The 17,780-nt window shown below is 46.1% G+C and overlaps 1 protein-coding gene across 1 annotated transcript; it reads right to left on the reverse strand.

Moving 5' to 3' along the window:
- Window positions 1-2,676: 2,676 nt before the first annotated feature.
- bcap31 (B cell receptor associated protein 31) lies at window positions 2,677-17,552 on the reverse strand. The gene is made up of 5 exons (XM_075475529.1): window positions 17,417-17,552; window positions 13,673-13,765; window positions 10,544-10,644; window positions 9,555-9,699; window positions 2,677-2,968 (listed from the first exon to the last, which is right to left on the reverse strand). The coding sequence occupies exons 2-5, from the start codon at window positions 13,762-13,764 to the stop codon at window positions 2,692-2,694; spliced, it is 615 nt and encodes a 204-aa protein (XP_075331644.1). The 5' UTR covers window position 13,765; window positions 17,417-17,552; the 3' UTR covers window positions 2,677-2,691.
- Window positions 17,553-17,780: the final 228 nt, after the last annotated feature.

Below are 17,780 nucleotides of genomic sequence, written 5' to 3' on the forward strand. Positions count from 1 at the left end.
ATCCCCAACGTGTTGAAAACCTGACAAAATACCGGCTGTTTACAATTTTGTTCCCACGAATTCGGCGCTGCTAAAGCTAGCCGCAGTGAGCAACGCACTTCCTGTTATTTTCACAAAATAAAATACCCGTTGCCTTTCATCATAGGGAAAGCCATTACCATACAATTGGTGCTTTTGTTTGAAAACAGGAAGTGAACCTACCCTCGTTGTAGCTAGCTTGAAACTGCCGTTTTGACAGGAAATGACGATCGGCGACGTCACGTTACGTTGCATCTTGGGTAGTTTGAGTATGAGTAGTAACCTCATGATGCATACCCAACATTTAGGAGAATCTAGTATGCATCTGGGAACTTAAAAAAAGTTAAAGTTAGTAGGAGTAGTAGGAGAAGTAGGCGGTTTCGAACACAGCCACAGCAATGTTTTCGCTCTTTGGCGCCCCCTGCAGGTGTGATGAAACATCGCCGTGAGCCCTGCACATGCACAGCTGCTACGAGGCCAAAAAGACGCCTTAAAAAAGCCCAGAAAGACATTGAGTGACCCTAAAGAAACCAAACTTTGGCTGGAAACCAAAGGCCCGGGAAGCTCTGGGGCGGTTTCAGTTCTCAGGAATGTGCAGAACAAAAGTAAACGCACTCCACAGTGAGTCAGAAGCACATAGCGTCATGATTCACAAACTTCTTTTGTGCCGCTTTCACTCCTTTCAGACATGATTCAGCATGAGAACGTTCCCATCTTAGTAAGTTAAACATGCGGCTGAAGTCAGTGATTCTAAATGAAAGCCGAAGGTTTAACGTCTCAAAGGTTTTTATTTCTTTAGAGGACGAGAAATAACAAGCTTTGAGCTTTTCCTGGTGTAAACAGAGCTGTCAGTTTGAACAGGTTAATGCCAGAAGATGAATGTTTCAGTCGGCCTGAAGCATCGAGCGATGCTGCCAGCGAAGGACGCGATGCGGCCGCGCCTCATGATTCATGAGCCTGAGTTATGATTCTATAAAAAAATAACCGAGTTACTCAGATACACTGAGTCTGAGGCCAAAGCCTGAGCAGAGAAGCCCGAGTGACACACGAAGAATGAGCATCTCAGCTCCAGGTGAGGACATCCCGTCCCCTCCTCTGACCCTCAGGGACTCTGCCAGGACCGGAGTCCAGCTCGGGTTCAGGAGCTGCTGGACTTCAGCCATTTTGTTGCTGCTGCCAGTCAGCGGCGGAGCCAAGAAACTCTGACATGTTGGAGCTTTGTGCCAAGAACGGAGGCATTCCCATGAAGCCGTTGTGACGGCTCACTCCCACGTTGTCTTTCACAACCGAGGCAGGCAGAGACGAAACAAAGGTAAACACAATTCCTCAGCAGACACTCAGCATGTTTACAGCCTCAGTCTGAGCCGGACCGGACCAACTGAGCTGGAGCGGACCATCGAACTGGACCAGAGGCTAGGTTAGGGGCTAGGTCTGAGGCTAGGTTAGGGGCTAGGTCAGGGGCTAGGTTAGGGGCTAGGTCAGGGGCTAGGTCTGAGGCTAGGTTAGGGGCTAGGTCTGAGGCTAGGTCAGGGGCTAGGTCTGAGGCTAGGTTAGGGGTTAGGTCTGAGGCTAGGTCTGAGGCTAGGTCAGGGGCTAGGTCTGAGGCTAGGTTAGGGGCTAGGTCTGAGGCTAGGTTAGGGGCTAGGTCTGAGGCTAGGTCAGGGGCTAGGTCTGAGGCTAGGTTAGGGGTTAGGTCTGAGGCTAGGTTAGGGGCTAGGTCAGGGGCTAGGTCTGAGGCTAGGTCTGAGGCTAGGTTAGGGGCTAGGTCTGAGGCTAGGTCTGGGGCTAGGTCAGGGGCTAGGTCTGGGGCTAGGTCTGGGGCTAGGTCTGGGGCTAGGTCTGGGGCTAGCTTTGAGGCTAGGTTGGAGGCTAGGTCTGAGGCTAGGTCTGAGGCTAGGTTAGGGGCTAGGTCTGAGGATAGGTTAGGGGCTAGGTCTGAGGCTAGGTCTGAGGCTAGGTTAGGGGCTAGGTCTGAGGCTAGGTCTGAGGCTAGGTTAGGGGCTAGGTCTGAGGCTAGGTTAGGGGCTAGGTCTGAGGCTAGGTCAGGGGCTAGGTCTGGGGTTAGGTCTGAGGCTAGGTCTGAGGCTAGGTTAGGGGCTAGGTCTGAGGCTAGGTTAGGGGCTAGGTCTGAGGCTAGGTCTGAGGCTAGGTCTGAGGCTAGGTCTGAGGCTAGGTCTGAGGCTAGGTCTGAGGCTAGGTTAGGGGCTAGGTCTGAGGCTAGGTCTGAGGCTAGGTTAGGGGCTAGGTCTGAGGATAGGTTAGGGGCTAGGTCTGAGGCTAGGTCTGAGGCTAGGTTAGGGGCTAGGTCTGAGGCTAGGTCTGAGGCTAGGTTAGGCGCTAGGTCTGAGGCTAGGTTAGGGGCTAGGTCTGAGGCTAGGTTAGGGGCTAGGTCTGAGGCTAGGTTAGGGGCTAGGTCTGAGGCTAGGTTAGGGGCTAGGTCTGAGGCTAGGTCAGGGGCTAGGTCTGGGGCTAGGTCTGGGGCTAGGTCTGGGGCTAGCTTTGAGGCTAGGTTGGAGGCTAGGTCTCAGGCTAGCTTTGAGGCTAGGTTTGAGGTTAGGTCGGAGGCTAGCTTTGAGGCTAGGTCTGAGGCTAGCTTTGAGGCTAGGTCTGAGGCTAGCTTTGAGGCTAGGTCTGAGGCTAGCTTTGAGGCTAGCTTTGAGGCTAGCTTTGAGGCTAGGTGAGGCTAGGTTTGGGGCTAGGTGAGGCTAGGTCTGAGGCTAGCTTTGAGGCTAGCTTTGAGGCTAGGTTTGGGGCTAGGTTTGGGGCTAGGTTTGGGGCTAGCTTTGAGTCAGTGTGTGCGTAACGGTGCGTCACCTCCTGCAGCAGCTCGTTGTCCTCCATGAACTTCTTGGCGGCGGCGCTGGCGCCCTCCGCCTGCTTCTTGAAGGCTTCGTTGGAGGCCATGAGCGAGGCCTGCTGGGAGAGCAGGGTGGCAAGGCGACGCAGCAACCTGCAACAAACACACGAGCACGGCGTCAGAGCGCGACCACGGAGGCCACCATTGGATCCCTGCAGCCATCTTAATGATTTAACTCGGGCTGGGCAACGATTAAAATGTTTAATCTAATTAATCACATGATTTCCCTGATTAATCACGATTAATCTCATTTGTACGCAGAATCCAAAAATGAATCCAAAAGTAGTGTATAGCTTTTAGCATTTAGCTTTATTTTAAATGTGCTGCCATATGAATGAAAGTGCCATAACATTTGTTGTGCAAACACACTTTTAACATCAGCATCTTTCTGTAGTTTTTATGTAGAAGCCTCGCTCCACTGTCTGTTTCCTTGAATGACTTGCTGCTATCAGTTGTGTGTTTTGCCTTTAAGTGATATTTTAGACTGGAACTACTACGCTGAGAAGACAATTCAACTTGGCAGAGTTTACAGATGACTTTGGTTCTGTCGACTCCGCCGTCTGGAAGAACTTTAAAATGAAAATGGCCGAGTAAAAGTTCCGTACCCTTCTCCATGTTTGGTGGATCCGCCGATTACTTTCTTTTCCTGTTCCACAGCAGACAGCAGCAGACTCTTACAAAATAAAAGCCTGTGAGCAACAGACTTTTACAAAATAAAAGCCTGTGAGCAACAGACTTTTACAAAATAAAAGCCTGTGAGCAACAGACTTTTACAAAATAAAAGCCTGTGAGCAACAGACTTTTACAGAATAAAAGCCTGTGAGCAGCAGACTTTTACAAAATAAAAGCCTGTGAGCAGCAGACTTTTACAAAATAAAAGCCTGTGAGCGACAGACTTTTACAAAATAAAAGCCTGTGAGCAGCAGACTTTTACAATAATAAAATAAATAATAAAACCTGCGTTAACGCGCGACAAAATCTTTATCGGCGTTGTGCCCTACATTTAACATTTCTACAGATTCTTTAATAAACACCAGTTTTCCTCTGAAACTCTGCTCCACGTGTTCTTTTTTTCTGGGAGAATCTAACTTCAGCTTTTTGTTTAAAACCCCGTTTCCTCTTTGACTTTCTGTCTCCTGCAGATCAACTCTTCTTCTGTTTCTCATTCCCAGGAACAGAAACACGAACCGGGGGGCAACACGCCCCGACTCACCCCTGACATTTCCCCCCCCGGAGGCCACAACATGTGAGCCAGAGAGCTGCTGGGTCAGATGAAGGAACCAGGTCAGAGGCACAGCTTCTGTTTATATCAGGACGATACTTGGAAATCTGTGTTACTGAACTATTTCATACCTCAATCAGTGGAGGAAATGTTCTCTGAGAAGCAAAGCCTTCGGTTATCAGGCCCCTCTCTGTGGAACCAGCTGCCAGTTTGGGAGGCAGAGCCTTCAGTTATCAGGCCCCTCTCTGTGGAACCAGCTGCCAGTTTGGGAGGCAGAGCCTTCAGTTATCAGGCCCCTCTCTGTGGATCCAGCTGCCAGTTTGGGAGGCAGAGCCTTCAGTTATCAGGCCCCTCTCTGTGGAACCAGCTGCCAGTTTGGGAGGCAGAGCCTTCGGTTATCAGGCCCCTCTCTGTGGAACCGGCTGCCAGTTTGGGAGGCGGAGCCTTCGGTTATCAGGCCCCTCTCTGTGGAACCGGCTGCCAGTTTGGGAGGCAGAGCCTTCAGTTATCAGGCCCCTCTCTGTGGAACCAGCTGCCAGTTTGGGAGGCAGAGCCTTCAGTTATCAGGCCCCTCTCTGAGGAACCAGCTGCCAGTTTGGGAGGCAGAGCCTTCAGTTATCAGGCCCCTCTCTGTGGAACCAGCTGCCAGTTTGGGAGGCAGAGCCTTCAGTTATCAGGCCCCTCTCTGTGGAACCAGCTGCCAGTTTGGGAGGCAGAGCCTTCGGTTATCAGGTCCCTCTCTACCTGTAAGACCAGGCATAAAACTTTCCTTTCTGATAAAGCTTATAGTTAGGGATGGCTCAGGTGACCCTGAAACATCCCATAATTAAGCTGCTATAGGCCCAGCCTGCTGGGGGAGCTCCCATGATGCACCTCTCCATGTACATGTGACATCATTGTTGTCATTAACTTGTGTTTCTCTCTCTCTCAGCAGGTGTCTCTGGCCTGGTGTTACGGTGCTTGTTGTCCCCTCTTTCCTGTCCTCCCAGCTGGTCCAGGCAGATGGTTCCTGGTTCTGGTTCTGATGGAGGTTTCTTCCTGTTCAAAGGGAGTTTTTTCTCTCCACAGTCGCCTCGTGCAGCTCAGGACGGGGGATTGGATCACAGTTTCAGTGCAATCTGTTGGTTTCCTGAGCTGGGAAACTGTTTTAATTGGCTCTGAATGAATTGGACTAATTTGGCTTGAATTGGATTAATATATATTTGAAGTGCCCTGAGATGACATTTGTTGCTATTTTGGCACTTTATAAATAAAACTGAATTTAATTAAATTAAACTGAATTCAATTAAACTGAACTGAATTTATTTGAACTGCATCTGAATCAATTGGGTTGTAAATGGCTTGAATTGGATTATTTTATGAATAATTATGATTACAATTAATTGAATTCCAATTGGCTTGAATTGGACTTTATTATCTAAGTGCCTTGACATGATATTTGTTGTATTTGGTGCCATATAAATAAAAATGAATAGAATTGAAAATCGGACTGAATCCTTTTAGTTCCCGGGATGAGATTTGTTGTATTTTGGTTGAATCGTCTTATTTGTGAAAGCAACAAGCTTCATTCGGGTTTAATTCATGACTGAAACCGTCTCCATGTTGAGACACTTTGAACATATTGAGCATATATTCTTACTAGCATTACTACTGTCATTATTACTGTTTTCCCCTTTATTTATTTATTTAATTTATTGCATTGTTCATTTATTTAACTTTGCTATCTATGCTTATATGTTTTTTTTTCTCCTTTACAGCAGTATATGGGTGTTGTGGGTGGGTTCTGTTTGTAAAAAAGAAAACAAAACCAATTCAAGATATTGTATTTAAATGAATCTTATTTTGTGCTTTCTTGAATAAAAAATATACTTATAAAAAAAAAAAAAAAGAAGTTCCTGGGATGAGATTTGTTGTATTTTGGTTGAATCGTCTTATTTGTGAAAGCAACAAGCTTCATTCGGGTTTAACTCATGACTGAAACCGTCTCCATGTTGAGACACTTTGAACATATCGAGGAATAATTCCTTCTTTCGTGTCGGGACGCGTTCCTGAGCTGAAGCCATCGCCAAGTTACGGAGAAAGCACCAACCCGCAGAGACGAGCAGCTCGCCAGGGGTAAATCTGCCCCCACGTGGAGGTTAGCTCACCGTCATGTGATGCTGCAGCTGCGAACATGTGCCGGTTGTAAATATCTCCCCGCTGATGCGCTCAGGGACTTTTTTCTGACACATAGCAGAAGCCAGCAGGTTGTGACTGTACGTGAGGGATGTTTACTCACATTAGACAAACCCGCTGCAGCTATTTTCAGAGAGTAAAACGTGTCCTAATATAGAACGCCCACTTTGTGACCCGCGTTACACCGAAGCCGAGCGGCCCGACACGTCTGCAGATTCTTCGACTTCCTCTGCTGCCGCTCACAAAGGGAAACCGGTCCGAACTGACAACAGCCGGCGGGCTGCAGCTGCTGCAGCAGAGACGCTTTATAGAGATAAAGCCACGGATTCAACCACGTCGGGGAGACTTCAGACTCCAATCAGGGCACCGAATCGCATCCGCCACGGTGTCATAACTGGAGCCGTTCCCCCGACTCTGAACAGTAAAACCCACCTGGAGCCTAATCTATGAGTCGATTTATGAGAATCTATGACACCAAACATCACATAAAAGTAATAAAACATGAAGATTTAAACAGGAAAAATCAGAATTCTTTAATGTTTTATCACTTTTATGCGATGTTTGGTGTCATAGATCGACTCAGATTGGGCTCCCACCTGGAGCCTAATCTATGAGTCGATTTATGACACCAAACATCGCATAAAAGTGATAAAGAAGGACGCTGTCCAGGATAAAAATCCATGCTGGACAATCCTGCACATCCTCTTCACGATGTGTTGGTCAGCCACAGAAGCACCTTCAGCCAGAGACTTATTGCCCCACGCTGCACCACACAAAGTCATTCCTGCCTGTGGCCATCAAACTGTACAATTCCAGTGTCTGATAGTTATTCATTTCATCATTTATTTATTTATTTATTTCATTACTTCACCATGTGCAACAACAATAATAATTAGCTACTGAGTAGCATTGTAAAGACTGTTTGTTTATTGTATTTTTGTACATATTGAGATTTTTCCTTATCTTATTCATCTTTCTATTTTTTTTTTTGTAACGAGGGCACTGCAAAAAAGGAATTTCCCGCAAGGGATTAATAAAGTAATTTTGAGTCTGAGTCTAAAACATTAAAGAATTCTGATTTTTCCTGTTTAAATCTTCATGAGGACTGTTTTTAGTCCACATTAGGCGCTGTAAAGTGTTCCGTGTGCACAGAATCGGGTCCAAATAAAGAACATGTCAGCCAGTGCAAACCTTTGGCCCTTGAGGTGTTTTTCATTGTTTCTGGATCAATATCGGCCGATTTATCTGCTGCAGACTATCAGCTGGAAATGTGAAGCCGACCCAAGGTAATGAATGGAAGGGTTTGTTCCGTTTCAGTTCCAAATATGGTCGGCTGTCGCTTCCCAGGCCTGAAATACTCGGAGCAGCTGCCAGCGCTTCAGCCTTTCCACCAACACTGCTGCGCTTCTTCTTCTTGGCCGAGGCTGGAAATTCCAGAGTCAGAGTCTCAGGTCAGAGCGGAACGAGTGTGGAGGGCTCCGTCTAAACGCTGGAGCGCTTCCTCCTGTTACCGCCGTTACTGCAGCTGCTGCATCACATGCTGAGGTGAGTCAGAGCGGCAGCTGCAGGACGACGTGACTGCTGCCCCCTGCTGGCCTGAGGCGGAGATCCATCAACTTACAGCCTCCACAATGTTTAAAAGTCCTTCTTCCTGTTCCTGGGAGCATATATCAGGGCGTCTGAGGTGTAAAACTCCTTCTTCCTGTTCCTGGGAGCATATATCAGGGCGTCTGAGGTGTAAAACTCCTTCTTCCTGTTCCTGGGAGCATATATCAGGGCGTCTGAGGTGTAAAACTCCTTCTTCCTGTTCCTGGGAGCATATATCAGGGCGTCTCAGGTGTAAAACTCCTTCTTCCTGTTCCTGGGAGCATATATCAGGGCGTCTGAGGTGTAAAACTCCTTCTTCCTGTTCCTGGGAGCATATATCAGGGCGTCTGAGGTGTAAAACTCCTTCTTCCTGTTCCTGGGAGCATATATCAGGGCGTCTGAGGTGTAAAACACCTTCTTCCTGTTCCTGGGAGCATATATCAGGGCGTCTGAGGTGTAAAACTCCTTCTTCCTGTTCCTGGGAGCATATATCAGGGCGTCTCAGGTGTAAAACTCCTTCTTCCTGTTCCTGGGAGCATATATCAGGGCGTCTGAAGTGTAAAACTCCTTCTTCCTGTTCCTGGGAGCATATATCAGGGCGTCTCAGGTGTAAAACTCCTTCCTGTTCCTGGGAGCATATATCAGGGCGTCTGAGGTGTAAAACTCCTTCTTCCTGTTCCTGGGAGCATATATCGGGGCGTCTGAGGTGTAAAACTCCTTCTTCCTGTTCCTGGGAGCATATATCAGGGCGTCTGAGGTGTTAAACTCCTTCTTCCTGTTCCTGGGAGCATATATCAGGGCGTCTGAGGTGTAAAACTCCTTCTTCCTGTTCCTGGGAGCATATATCAGGGCGTCTGAGGTGTAAAACTCCTTCTTCCTGTTCCTGGGAGCATATATCGGGGCGTCTGAGGTGTAAAACTCCTTCTTCCTGTTCCTGGGAGCATATATCAGGGCGTCTGAGGTGTAAAACTCCTTCTTCCTGTTCCTGGGAGCATATATCAGGGCGTCTGAGGTGTAAAACTCCTTCTTCCTGTTCTAACGCCTGCCGACAGCCGCGCCTGTTACGGTGTTTGCTGCTCGGTCTGCACAGCAGGCAGTGATACGCAGGGAGAGAAAATAGGGCCAAGAGATTGTGAGGTCGGACTTTTTCCTGGAGAACCATTTTGTGATGCAAATGTATTACTCTGTTGAACGCATATTGTTCTGAGAAGCAAAAGGCTTTATTTTTTAAGCCCCAGCCAACTAGCCGGACTACCTTCATCAACACCAAAACTCAGCTGGAACTCTGCTCACAGGACGCAGCAGGGGGTAAGAAGATGTTCAGAAATGATGTTGCTGATATGGGATGTTACACAGCTTCATGTCAGAAGAGGCGAACTATCCCTTTAAAGAGGCGAACTGTCCCTTTAACGGGGAGAAAGCTGTCAGGCATCCAACTTTTAACAGAGTCTGAGCAGCTGAGAAACATGTTGAAGAGAAATAAAGCTGAGTGTCATCGACCAATCAGAAAACACTTTAGCTGGAGCCTCATCTCATTCTTTTTTTTTTGTAATGAATCAGAAACTATTCTGACCGAGCAAAGCTGCCCGACATTAAGAATTAAATGACTGGAAATTATCACGTCTGCTTGAATTAAACTTAAACCATCGTGTGTGTGTGTGCACATGTGTGTGCACGTGTGCGTTTACGTCTTACAGGCAGAGCAGCAGGGCGAAGCCGGCGATGTATTCGTTCCTCTGAGCTCTGAACAGCTTCATGTGGATGTGTTCGATGGCCGTCGGGTTGTTGGTCAGATCCACCTTCTCCGTCACGCTGTACTTCCTGACCTCACGAAACGCATCTGCACACACACACACACATATACGTGTCTTTGGTTGGTTGTGAGGACCTCGGTCTCAGAGTTCTTTGTGAGGACCACCCCTTCCACTACAGCTAGAACAGTGCAAAAAATAAATCTAACACAAGGTGGGAGTGGGGAGTCAGAATGTGACTTTAGATTTCAGAAAACACAAAGTAAAACAAAGGCTGTGTTCGAAACCGCATACTTCTCCTACTACTCCTACTAACTTTAACTTTTTTTAAGTTCCCGGATGCATACTAGATTCTCTGAAATGTTGGGTATGCATCATGAGGTTACTACTCATACTCAAACTACCCAAGATGCAACGTAACGTGACGTCGCCGATCGTCATTTCCTGTCAAAACGGCAGTTTCAAGCTAGCTACAACGAGGGTAGGTTCACTTCCTGTTTTCAAAACAAAAGCACCAATTGTATGGTAATTGCTTTCCCTATGATAAAAGGCAACGGGTATTTTATTTTGTGAAAATAACCGGAAGTGAGTTAGCTCACTGCGGCTAGCTTTAGTAGCGCCGAATTCGTGGGAACAAAATGGTAAACAGCCGGTATTTTGTCAGGTTTTCAACACGTTGGGGATCTAAACGACTACTTTCTCTCCTGAAAATGTTTCAAATGTTGCTAAAGTTTACAGAGTTTAGAGCTTAAGGGAAATCGGCTATGAGTAGTAACCTCATGATGCATACCCAACATTTCGGAGAATCTAGTATGCATCCGGGAACTTCTGCTTACTCAAACTCGCATACTAACTCAAAAAGTTTGTAGGAGTAGTAGGAGAAGAATGCGGTTTCGAACACAGCCACAGTCTGATCTCAGCGTTCACGCGCACCTATGAGGAGGAAGACCAGGATGGCGATGGCCACCATGAACCAGGTGTTTCCATAGAGAGCGATGGTCTGAACGATCCGGGACTTGAAGATCTTGCTCCACCTGGAAAACAAAAATCAAACATTTGAACGAAGAAAAGCAGAAGACCAACTTCACTTTGTGGATATTTTAGGTTTCAAAGCTCAGAAGGCGGCAGCCTCAAACCCAGAGAGCGGAACATGTTGGTCCGATTCTGTTGGGTCGGTTACAGATGACGCTCCAACAGGAGGTCCGAGGCTTTGCTGAGTGGAACCAACAGTTGAACACAAGGTTAAAACTAGGGCTGGGTGAGTTAACTCGTTATTATTGTGCTAACTAGCTAATTATTTAATGCTGATAAATATTTTATCACACATTAACGCAGGTTTTATTATTTATTTTATTATTGTAAAAGTCTGTTGCTCACAGGCTTTTATTTTGTAAAAGTCTGTTGCTGTCTGCTGTGGAACAGGAAAAGAAAGTAATCGGCGGATCCACCTTGCAGCCTTGCTTTGTAGACAACAAAGCAAGGCTGCTCAATTTCTCCATTGATAAAATAAATTCACAACTCTACAACATAAAAATTCATGTAGAATATAGCATATACTTTGTTGTCTACAGTATTAGATCAACCCTCATCTTACTTTGAAGCTCCCAGCTCAAGGAAGTGACGTCGACGCAGCTTTAGCAGCAGAGAAGCTATCAGGCTTGTGTTGATAATAATAAACTCCTGGACTATGTACAAACTTCCAAATGCATCGTTTGGTGAGTACAGACCATATTTGTACTACTGTAGAAGTTTGGTGTCATGGCATGTGATTTTAGTGTGGTAATTTTGGAGATACTGCCAGGGTCCGTTAGCGCTTGTACGAAGCTATTCGGGATAACTCAGTAACTCAGCTGATGTTCAGCCAATATCGGAAAAACTTCGGGTGGGCTACTTGGCTGGATGTCACGGTTCAAATGACCCCAGGGTGAATCTACTACGAACTATCGCTTTAAGAGTAGGCCCTATTCGTATTTCAAAATCCGCATTTTAGTACAAGACACGATTTCGGTTACTGCACAGCCCTTGACACGCCAACAAATCTCAGACAAACCTCGACCAAGCAAGAGCGCACCAGGAGACGTAGCCTGGCTACAAACAGCCCTCGCCCTGACAAAGTTTTCAAACATTGCCAGGCTATGAAACGACAGGCAAAATGAACGAGCAGCAACCCCTCTGTGAAATAAGTTTTCATTCATTGTCTATCTGGCCTGATATGCATCATAAACACTGAGGAATCTTCACCTGCAACACCAGCGACGTCTTTCATCGCTCGTTACCCTGTAACAGACTGCCGACCGCCAGCGCAGTGCGTGGGAGCGGATTCAACATAGTTGCTATTCAGCAATGGGGGCTGATCGCAAGCGCATTCATACAAGGAGAGTGAAAGCAGAGCGGATCAAATAGTTTTTGGTTAGGAGAATGCCATGACATAAAATTATAGTTTTTAGGTTCTGCACCAAAAGCGGCGTTTGCACTTTCTCTACTTTTTTAAAGTGGTGGGGACAAATCTGCTCGTCAGACAAAGTGCCGCGCCTGGTCAGCGGAGGAGAGGGCGTAAAACAGAGAGGACGCAGCTGGTTCTGAACACGAGTCCAAAGTTACAGGAAGGGAAACTCAGACAGAGATATGGAGAGAAAACAAAGACTATGGCTCCCTCTAGTGTCCAAGCAGAACACTGCAGGCACCGGCTGGTTTGAGTCAAACCGGCCTCCTCAGAATCCTGCCTGACTCGGCACCGTCGCTCCTCCGATCAGACCAGAGATCCCAGCTCCTTCACTTTATCTGTTCAGCCCAGAATAAGATGTCAGCACCTGGTGTGGACCTGATTGCACAGAGAGGTGCTGGTCCTTCCTCCTTCTGTTCTCTAGACTACGGCTGTGTTCGAAACTGCATACTACATACTTCCATACTCATCATTTGGCTCCTGCCCGAGCTGAAATCAGCCGGCCTGAAGCTGATTTCTCTTAAGCTCTAAACTCTGTAAACTTTAGCAACATTTGAAACATTTTCAGGTGAGAAAGTAGTCGTTTAGATCCCCAACGTGTTGAAAACCTGACAAAATACCGGCTGTTTACAATTTTGTTCCCACGAATTCGGCGCTACTAAAGCTAGCCGCAGTGAGCTAACGCACTTCCTGTTATTTTCACAAAATAAAATACCCGTTGCCTTTTATCATAGGGAAAGCCATTACGGTACAATTGGTGCTTTTGTTTTGAAAACAGGAAGTGAAGCTACCCTCGTTGTAGCTAGCTTGAAACTGCCGTTTTGCCAGGAAATGACGATCGGCAACGTCACGTTACGTTGCATCTTGGGTAGTTTGAGTATGAGTAGTAACCTCATGATGCATACCCAACATTTAGGAGAATCTAGTATGCATCCGGGAACTTCTCGCTTACTCAACCTCGCATACTAACTCAAAAAGTTAGTATGAGTAGTATGAGAAGTAGGAGAAGTATGCGGTTTGGAACACAGCCCATGTCTTCCCCACAGTTTTGAGTACCTTCAAATACAAACTGAGGACACTACATGTACTTGATTTTCATAATCTGCTTGTAAATTCAATTTAATTTCTTTCATTTGTTTGTGTTTTTATTTGTAATTTGTAACTTTGTATTGTATTTGCTGCTGCCCATCTTAGCCGGGTCTCCTTTGAAAAAGAGGTTCTTAATCTCAATGGGATATTCCTGATTAAATAAAGGTTACAATTAAATTATAAAAAAAAAATGTTAATGACAGCTGTTACATAAGAACCGATTCACCGTTTCCACGCCCCAGGTTTCCAGGTGTTTACTAACCTGAGGCAACAGGTGAGCGCCCGACAGGTTAGCGCAGACAGGTTAGCGCCCGACAGGTGAGCACCGACAGGTGAGCACCGACAGGTTAGCGCAGACAGGTTAGCACCGACAGGTTAGCTCCCGACAGGTTAGCACTGACAGGTGTGCGCCCGACAGGTTAGCACTGACAGGTTAGCGCCCGACAAGTTAGCGCCCGACAAGTTAGCGCTGACAGGTTAGCGCAGACAGGTTAGCGCAGACAGGTTAGCGCAGACAGGTTAGCACTGACCTCTTGGGGGAGATGAAGGGGATGCAGAGCAGAAGAACGAGGAAGACCTCAACATACAGGAAGGTGGCGACCGCCGTCCACTGCAGACTCATCCTGAACACAAAGCAGGCGCACGTTGATGACATCATCACAGAGAGCTCTTTATTAGCAGTTTATTTCTGTCATTATTAACATTTTCTCTGTCAAAACAACAGGAAATTCAGTTCTGTTCAGTCTGTGTTTGGTGACCTTTCTGTGAATGTGGGACAGGATGTGGTATTAACCACCCTGATGTGGTATTAATGCCCCCTGATGTGGTATTAATGCCCCCCGATGTGGTATTAATGCCCCCCGATGTGGTATTAATGCCCCCCGATGTGGTATTAACCACCCCGATGTGGTATTAATGCCCCCCGATGTGGTATTAATGCCCCCCGATGTGGTATTAACCACCCTGATGTGGTATTAATGCCCCCCGATGTGGTATTAATGCCCCCCGATGTGGTATTAATGCCCCCCGATGTGGTATTAACCACCCTGATGTGGTATTAATGCCCCCCGATGTGGTATTAACCACCCTGATGTGGTATTAATGCCCCCCGATGTGGTATTAATGCCCCCCGATGTGGTATTAATGCCCCCCGATGTGGTATTAATGCCCCCCGATGTGGTATTAATGCCCCCCGATGTGGTATTAACCACCCTGATGTGGTATTAATGCCCCCCGATGTGGTATTAACCACCCTGATGTGGTATTAATGCCCCCCGATGTGGTATTAATGCCCCCCGATGTGGTATTAATGCCCCCCGATGTGGTATTAACCACCCTGATGTGGTATTAATGCCCCCCGATGTGGTATTAACCACCCTGATGTAGGGGTGGGCGATATGGGCAAAAAAAAAAAAAAAAATCTCGATATTTTTTAGGATTTTAAGATATTTTGACGATATTTAAAAAAAAAAAAAAATTTTTTAACTTTCATTAAGATCACAATAAAATGAACACAAGCATGCAAGTCTAAGCACACACGGCCGGTACAGTGAAACTGCGAATGGCTCATTAAATCAGTTATGGTTCCTTTGATCGCTCTACCGTTACTTGGATAACTGGCAATTCTAAAGCTAATACATGCAAAACGAGCGCTGACCTTCGGGGATGCGTGCATTTATCAGACCCAAAACCCATGCGGGTGCCTCTCGGGGTGCCGCGGCCGCTTTGGTGACTCTAGATAACCTCGAGCCGTTTCTCAGGCTACTTCTCCCTCCGGAGAGGGAGCCTGAGAAACAGCTACCACATCCAAGGAAGGCAGCAGGCACGCAAATTACCCACTCCCGACTCGGGGAGGTAGTGACGAAAAATAACAATACAGGACTCTTTAAATCCTTTAACGGGGATCAATTGAAGGGCAAGTCTGTTGCCAGCAGCCGCGGTAATTCCAGCTCCAATAGCGCATCTTAAAGTTGCTGCAGTTAAAAAGCTCGTTGTTGGATCTCAGGATAGAGCTGACGGTCCGCCGCGAGGCGAGCTGCCGTCTGTCCCAGCCCCTGCCTCTCGATGCTCTTAGCTGAGTGTCCCGCGGGGTCCGAAGCGTTTACTTTGAAAAAATTAGAGTGTTCAAAGCAGGGCGTGGCGCCGTGGTAAGGGCAGAGGACCACTGGCACCGCACTTTATTGATTTTTGCCGATTGAAAAAATTATTTATTTATTTATATATATATATATATATATATATGTAGCCTATATCTCGATATTGCAAAATTACTCATCGTCAAAACAACATTTACAATAATTTCGCAAACGATACACATCGCCCACCCCTACCCTGATGTTGTATTAATGCCCCCTGATGTGGTATTAATGCCCCCTGATGTGGTATTAATGCCCCCTGATGTGGTATTAATGACCCCTGATGTGGTATTAATGACCCCTGATGTGGTATTAACCACAGGTGGTTCTGCTCTAATCACAGGAAAGCAGATTTCTCCTTCCTTTCATTCAGACCGAACAGATCTGGGTCAGATAATCCAGAGTGATTCATGTCCTGCCAGGGTTGTTAGAGCAGCCCTCAGAGCTCTGCAGTCAGAGTGAAATGTGATTTAATCATGTATTTATATCTTAATTACGTGTCCAAGGTCGACACGTGGAAGCCTCACGAATAAGACTTCGACTTTTCAGGAGCTTCGTGTACAGATTTATGACTTATTGGATTTTAAGAATTAAATTAAAACAAATCAACTGATCTGACACCAAGCGACACGAGGTGTTAGTCTTCCTTCTGGAGTCACTTTAGACTTTATGAAACGATTTATTGTTCTTATTTTTCTTCACATGGACGTCGTTACCAAAAGAGTCAAATTAATATAAGAAATTCAGTTTAAAAAAAATCCTAATCCCAAAAAAATAAACGTTATCACGTTTAAAAGTAGAACAGTTCTGCCTCAGATTCTGGGTTTATGTTCATGTTGGAACATGTTTCAGTGAATCTCTGCAGCTGTTACCATGGAAACATCTGCAGATATTCACTTTAAAGCTGCTCAGAACTGAACTAACTCTGGTTCTGCCTCAGATTCTGGGTTTATGTTCATGTTGGAACATGTTTCAGTGAATCTCTGCAGCTGTTACCATGGAAACATCTGCAGATATTCACTTTAAAGCTGCTCAGAGCTGAACTAACTCTGGTTCTGACTCAGATTCTGGGTTTATGTTCATGTTGGAACATGTTTCAGTGAATCTCTGCAGCTGTTACCATGGAAACATCTGCAGATATTCACTTTAAAGCTGCTCAGAACTGAACTAACTCTGGTTCTGACTCAGATTCTGGGTTTATGTTCATGTTGGAACATGTTTCAGTGACTCTCTGCAGCTGTTTCCTGTTTAACTGGAAACATTTTAAGGATTGAGGGGTTTTCTCAACACTTTTGCACATGTTTCAGCCACACATACATTTCACAGAAAGATAAATAGATGACTTTAATTAATCCCTTTGGAGGTTCCCTCAGGGAAGCTGAACTCTCCAGCTGTTATCTACAGAAACGTACTAAAGACACTAAAGTGTGCTGAGTTCGCACTGAACTCTGTGAGGAGTAACTTTTGATCCGATTTAATCAGTGACACAGAAAGCCTCTGTTCGCCAGGAATGTGTTGTTGAGGCCTGTGTGGATCTGGATCCGGATCAGGGGGGAGTGGCAGCTCAGAGCAGCTGTGTCACGATGCAGTTTCTCACTTTGCCATAGCGCAGACACCAGTCAGCTGCTTTAATTAATCACATCAGCTGTGTTCTCCAACGTTTTCTCACTTATAATAAGCTAAAAACAGAGTAATCTCCCACATTATAAACCTCTAACAACTTCTTCTGACACCAACTGGACTCCGTGTAGCTCTTACCAACCTGCTGTTAGCATCCAAAATGCGTTTCCTCCGACAGAAAGCCGCAGAACACGTCTGCTGACCCACTTTGGGCTCAAACATGTCAAAGTTCTGCCTCAAACCTTGAACCAGGCTAACTAGCATGCTAGCTGCTATCCGCATGATTCACCCATAATACACCAACACTTATCCAGCTAACTATCGTGGGCTGCCCCTACTTATTGCTTAAGTTTCTGGGTGAACAGTGATCTGTGCCGTCAACAGCTGAAACTTTTGTTACTAAAATCACGAGTTTCATGAACTAGTTGGTAGCTGTTAGCATGCTAGCAGCAGTTGTGATGCTAGGCTCCGCAGGTTGGGGCAAAGGGCGCGTATCAGCCGTCGGTAGCTCGGACTCACCTTGAAGATGTTCGGAACCAGGTTCGAAGAAAAAGTGGGTCCGCGTGGAGCTGAAACTGCTGGCTCTGGTTAGTTAGCTCGTTAGCTCGTTAGTTTAGCTTCCTGTTGTAAACACTTCCGGCGTCTTAATGCCAGCTCATCTTGAATCCTGATTGGATAAGCTGAGGTGGATGGGCGGAGTCAATATGTGACGGGCCATTACGTCACCTTTTTGTTTTTGGTTGGTTTAAAACGAGAAAATTCCAACGAAGAATTCACTAAAATATGTTAAACTACACTGAAAATATATGAGAAAACTAAAACATATTGAAGTTAAATGTTATTTTTCACATATAAACACAACTTATCGTGCTTTATTTGGAAT

The sequence above is a fragment of the Odontesthes bonariensis genome, chromosome 10 (assembly GCF_027942865.1).
Source record: "Odontesthes bonariensis isolate fOdoBon6 chromosome 10, fOdoBon6.hap1, whole genome shotgun sequence".
Taxonomy (NCBI): Eukaryota; Metazoa; Chordata; class Actinopteri; order Atheriniformes; family Atherinopsidae; genus Odontesthes; species Odontesthes bonariensis.

Coding starts and splice junctions, on each gene's coding strand:
- bcap31 (XM_075475529.1), bottom strand. CDS start 13,764: ATGAGTCTGCAGTGGACGGCGGTCGCCACCTTCCTGTATGTTGAGGTC. Junction 10,645..13,672: donor CCCTTCATCTCCCCCAAGAG/GTCAGTGCTAAC, acceptor TTTGTTTTCCAG/GTGGAGCAAGATCTTCAAGT. Junction 9,700..10,543: donor CCTGGTCTTCCTCCTCATAG/GTGCGCGTGAAC, acceptor GTGTGTGTGCAG/ATGCGTTTCGTGAGGTCAGG.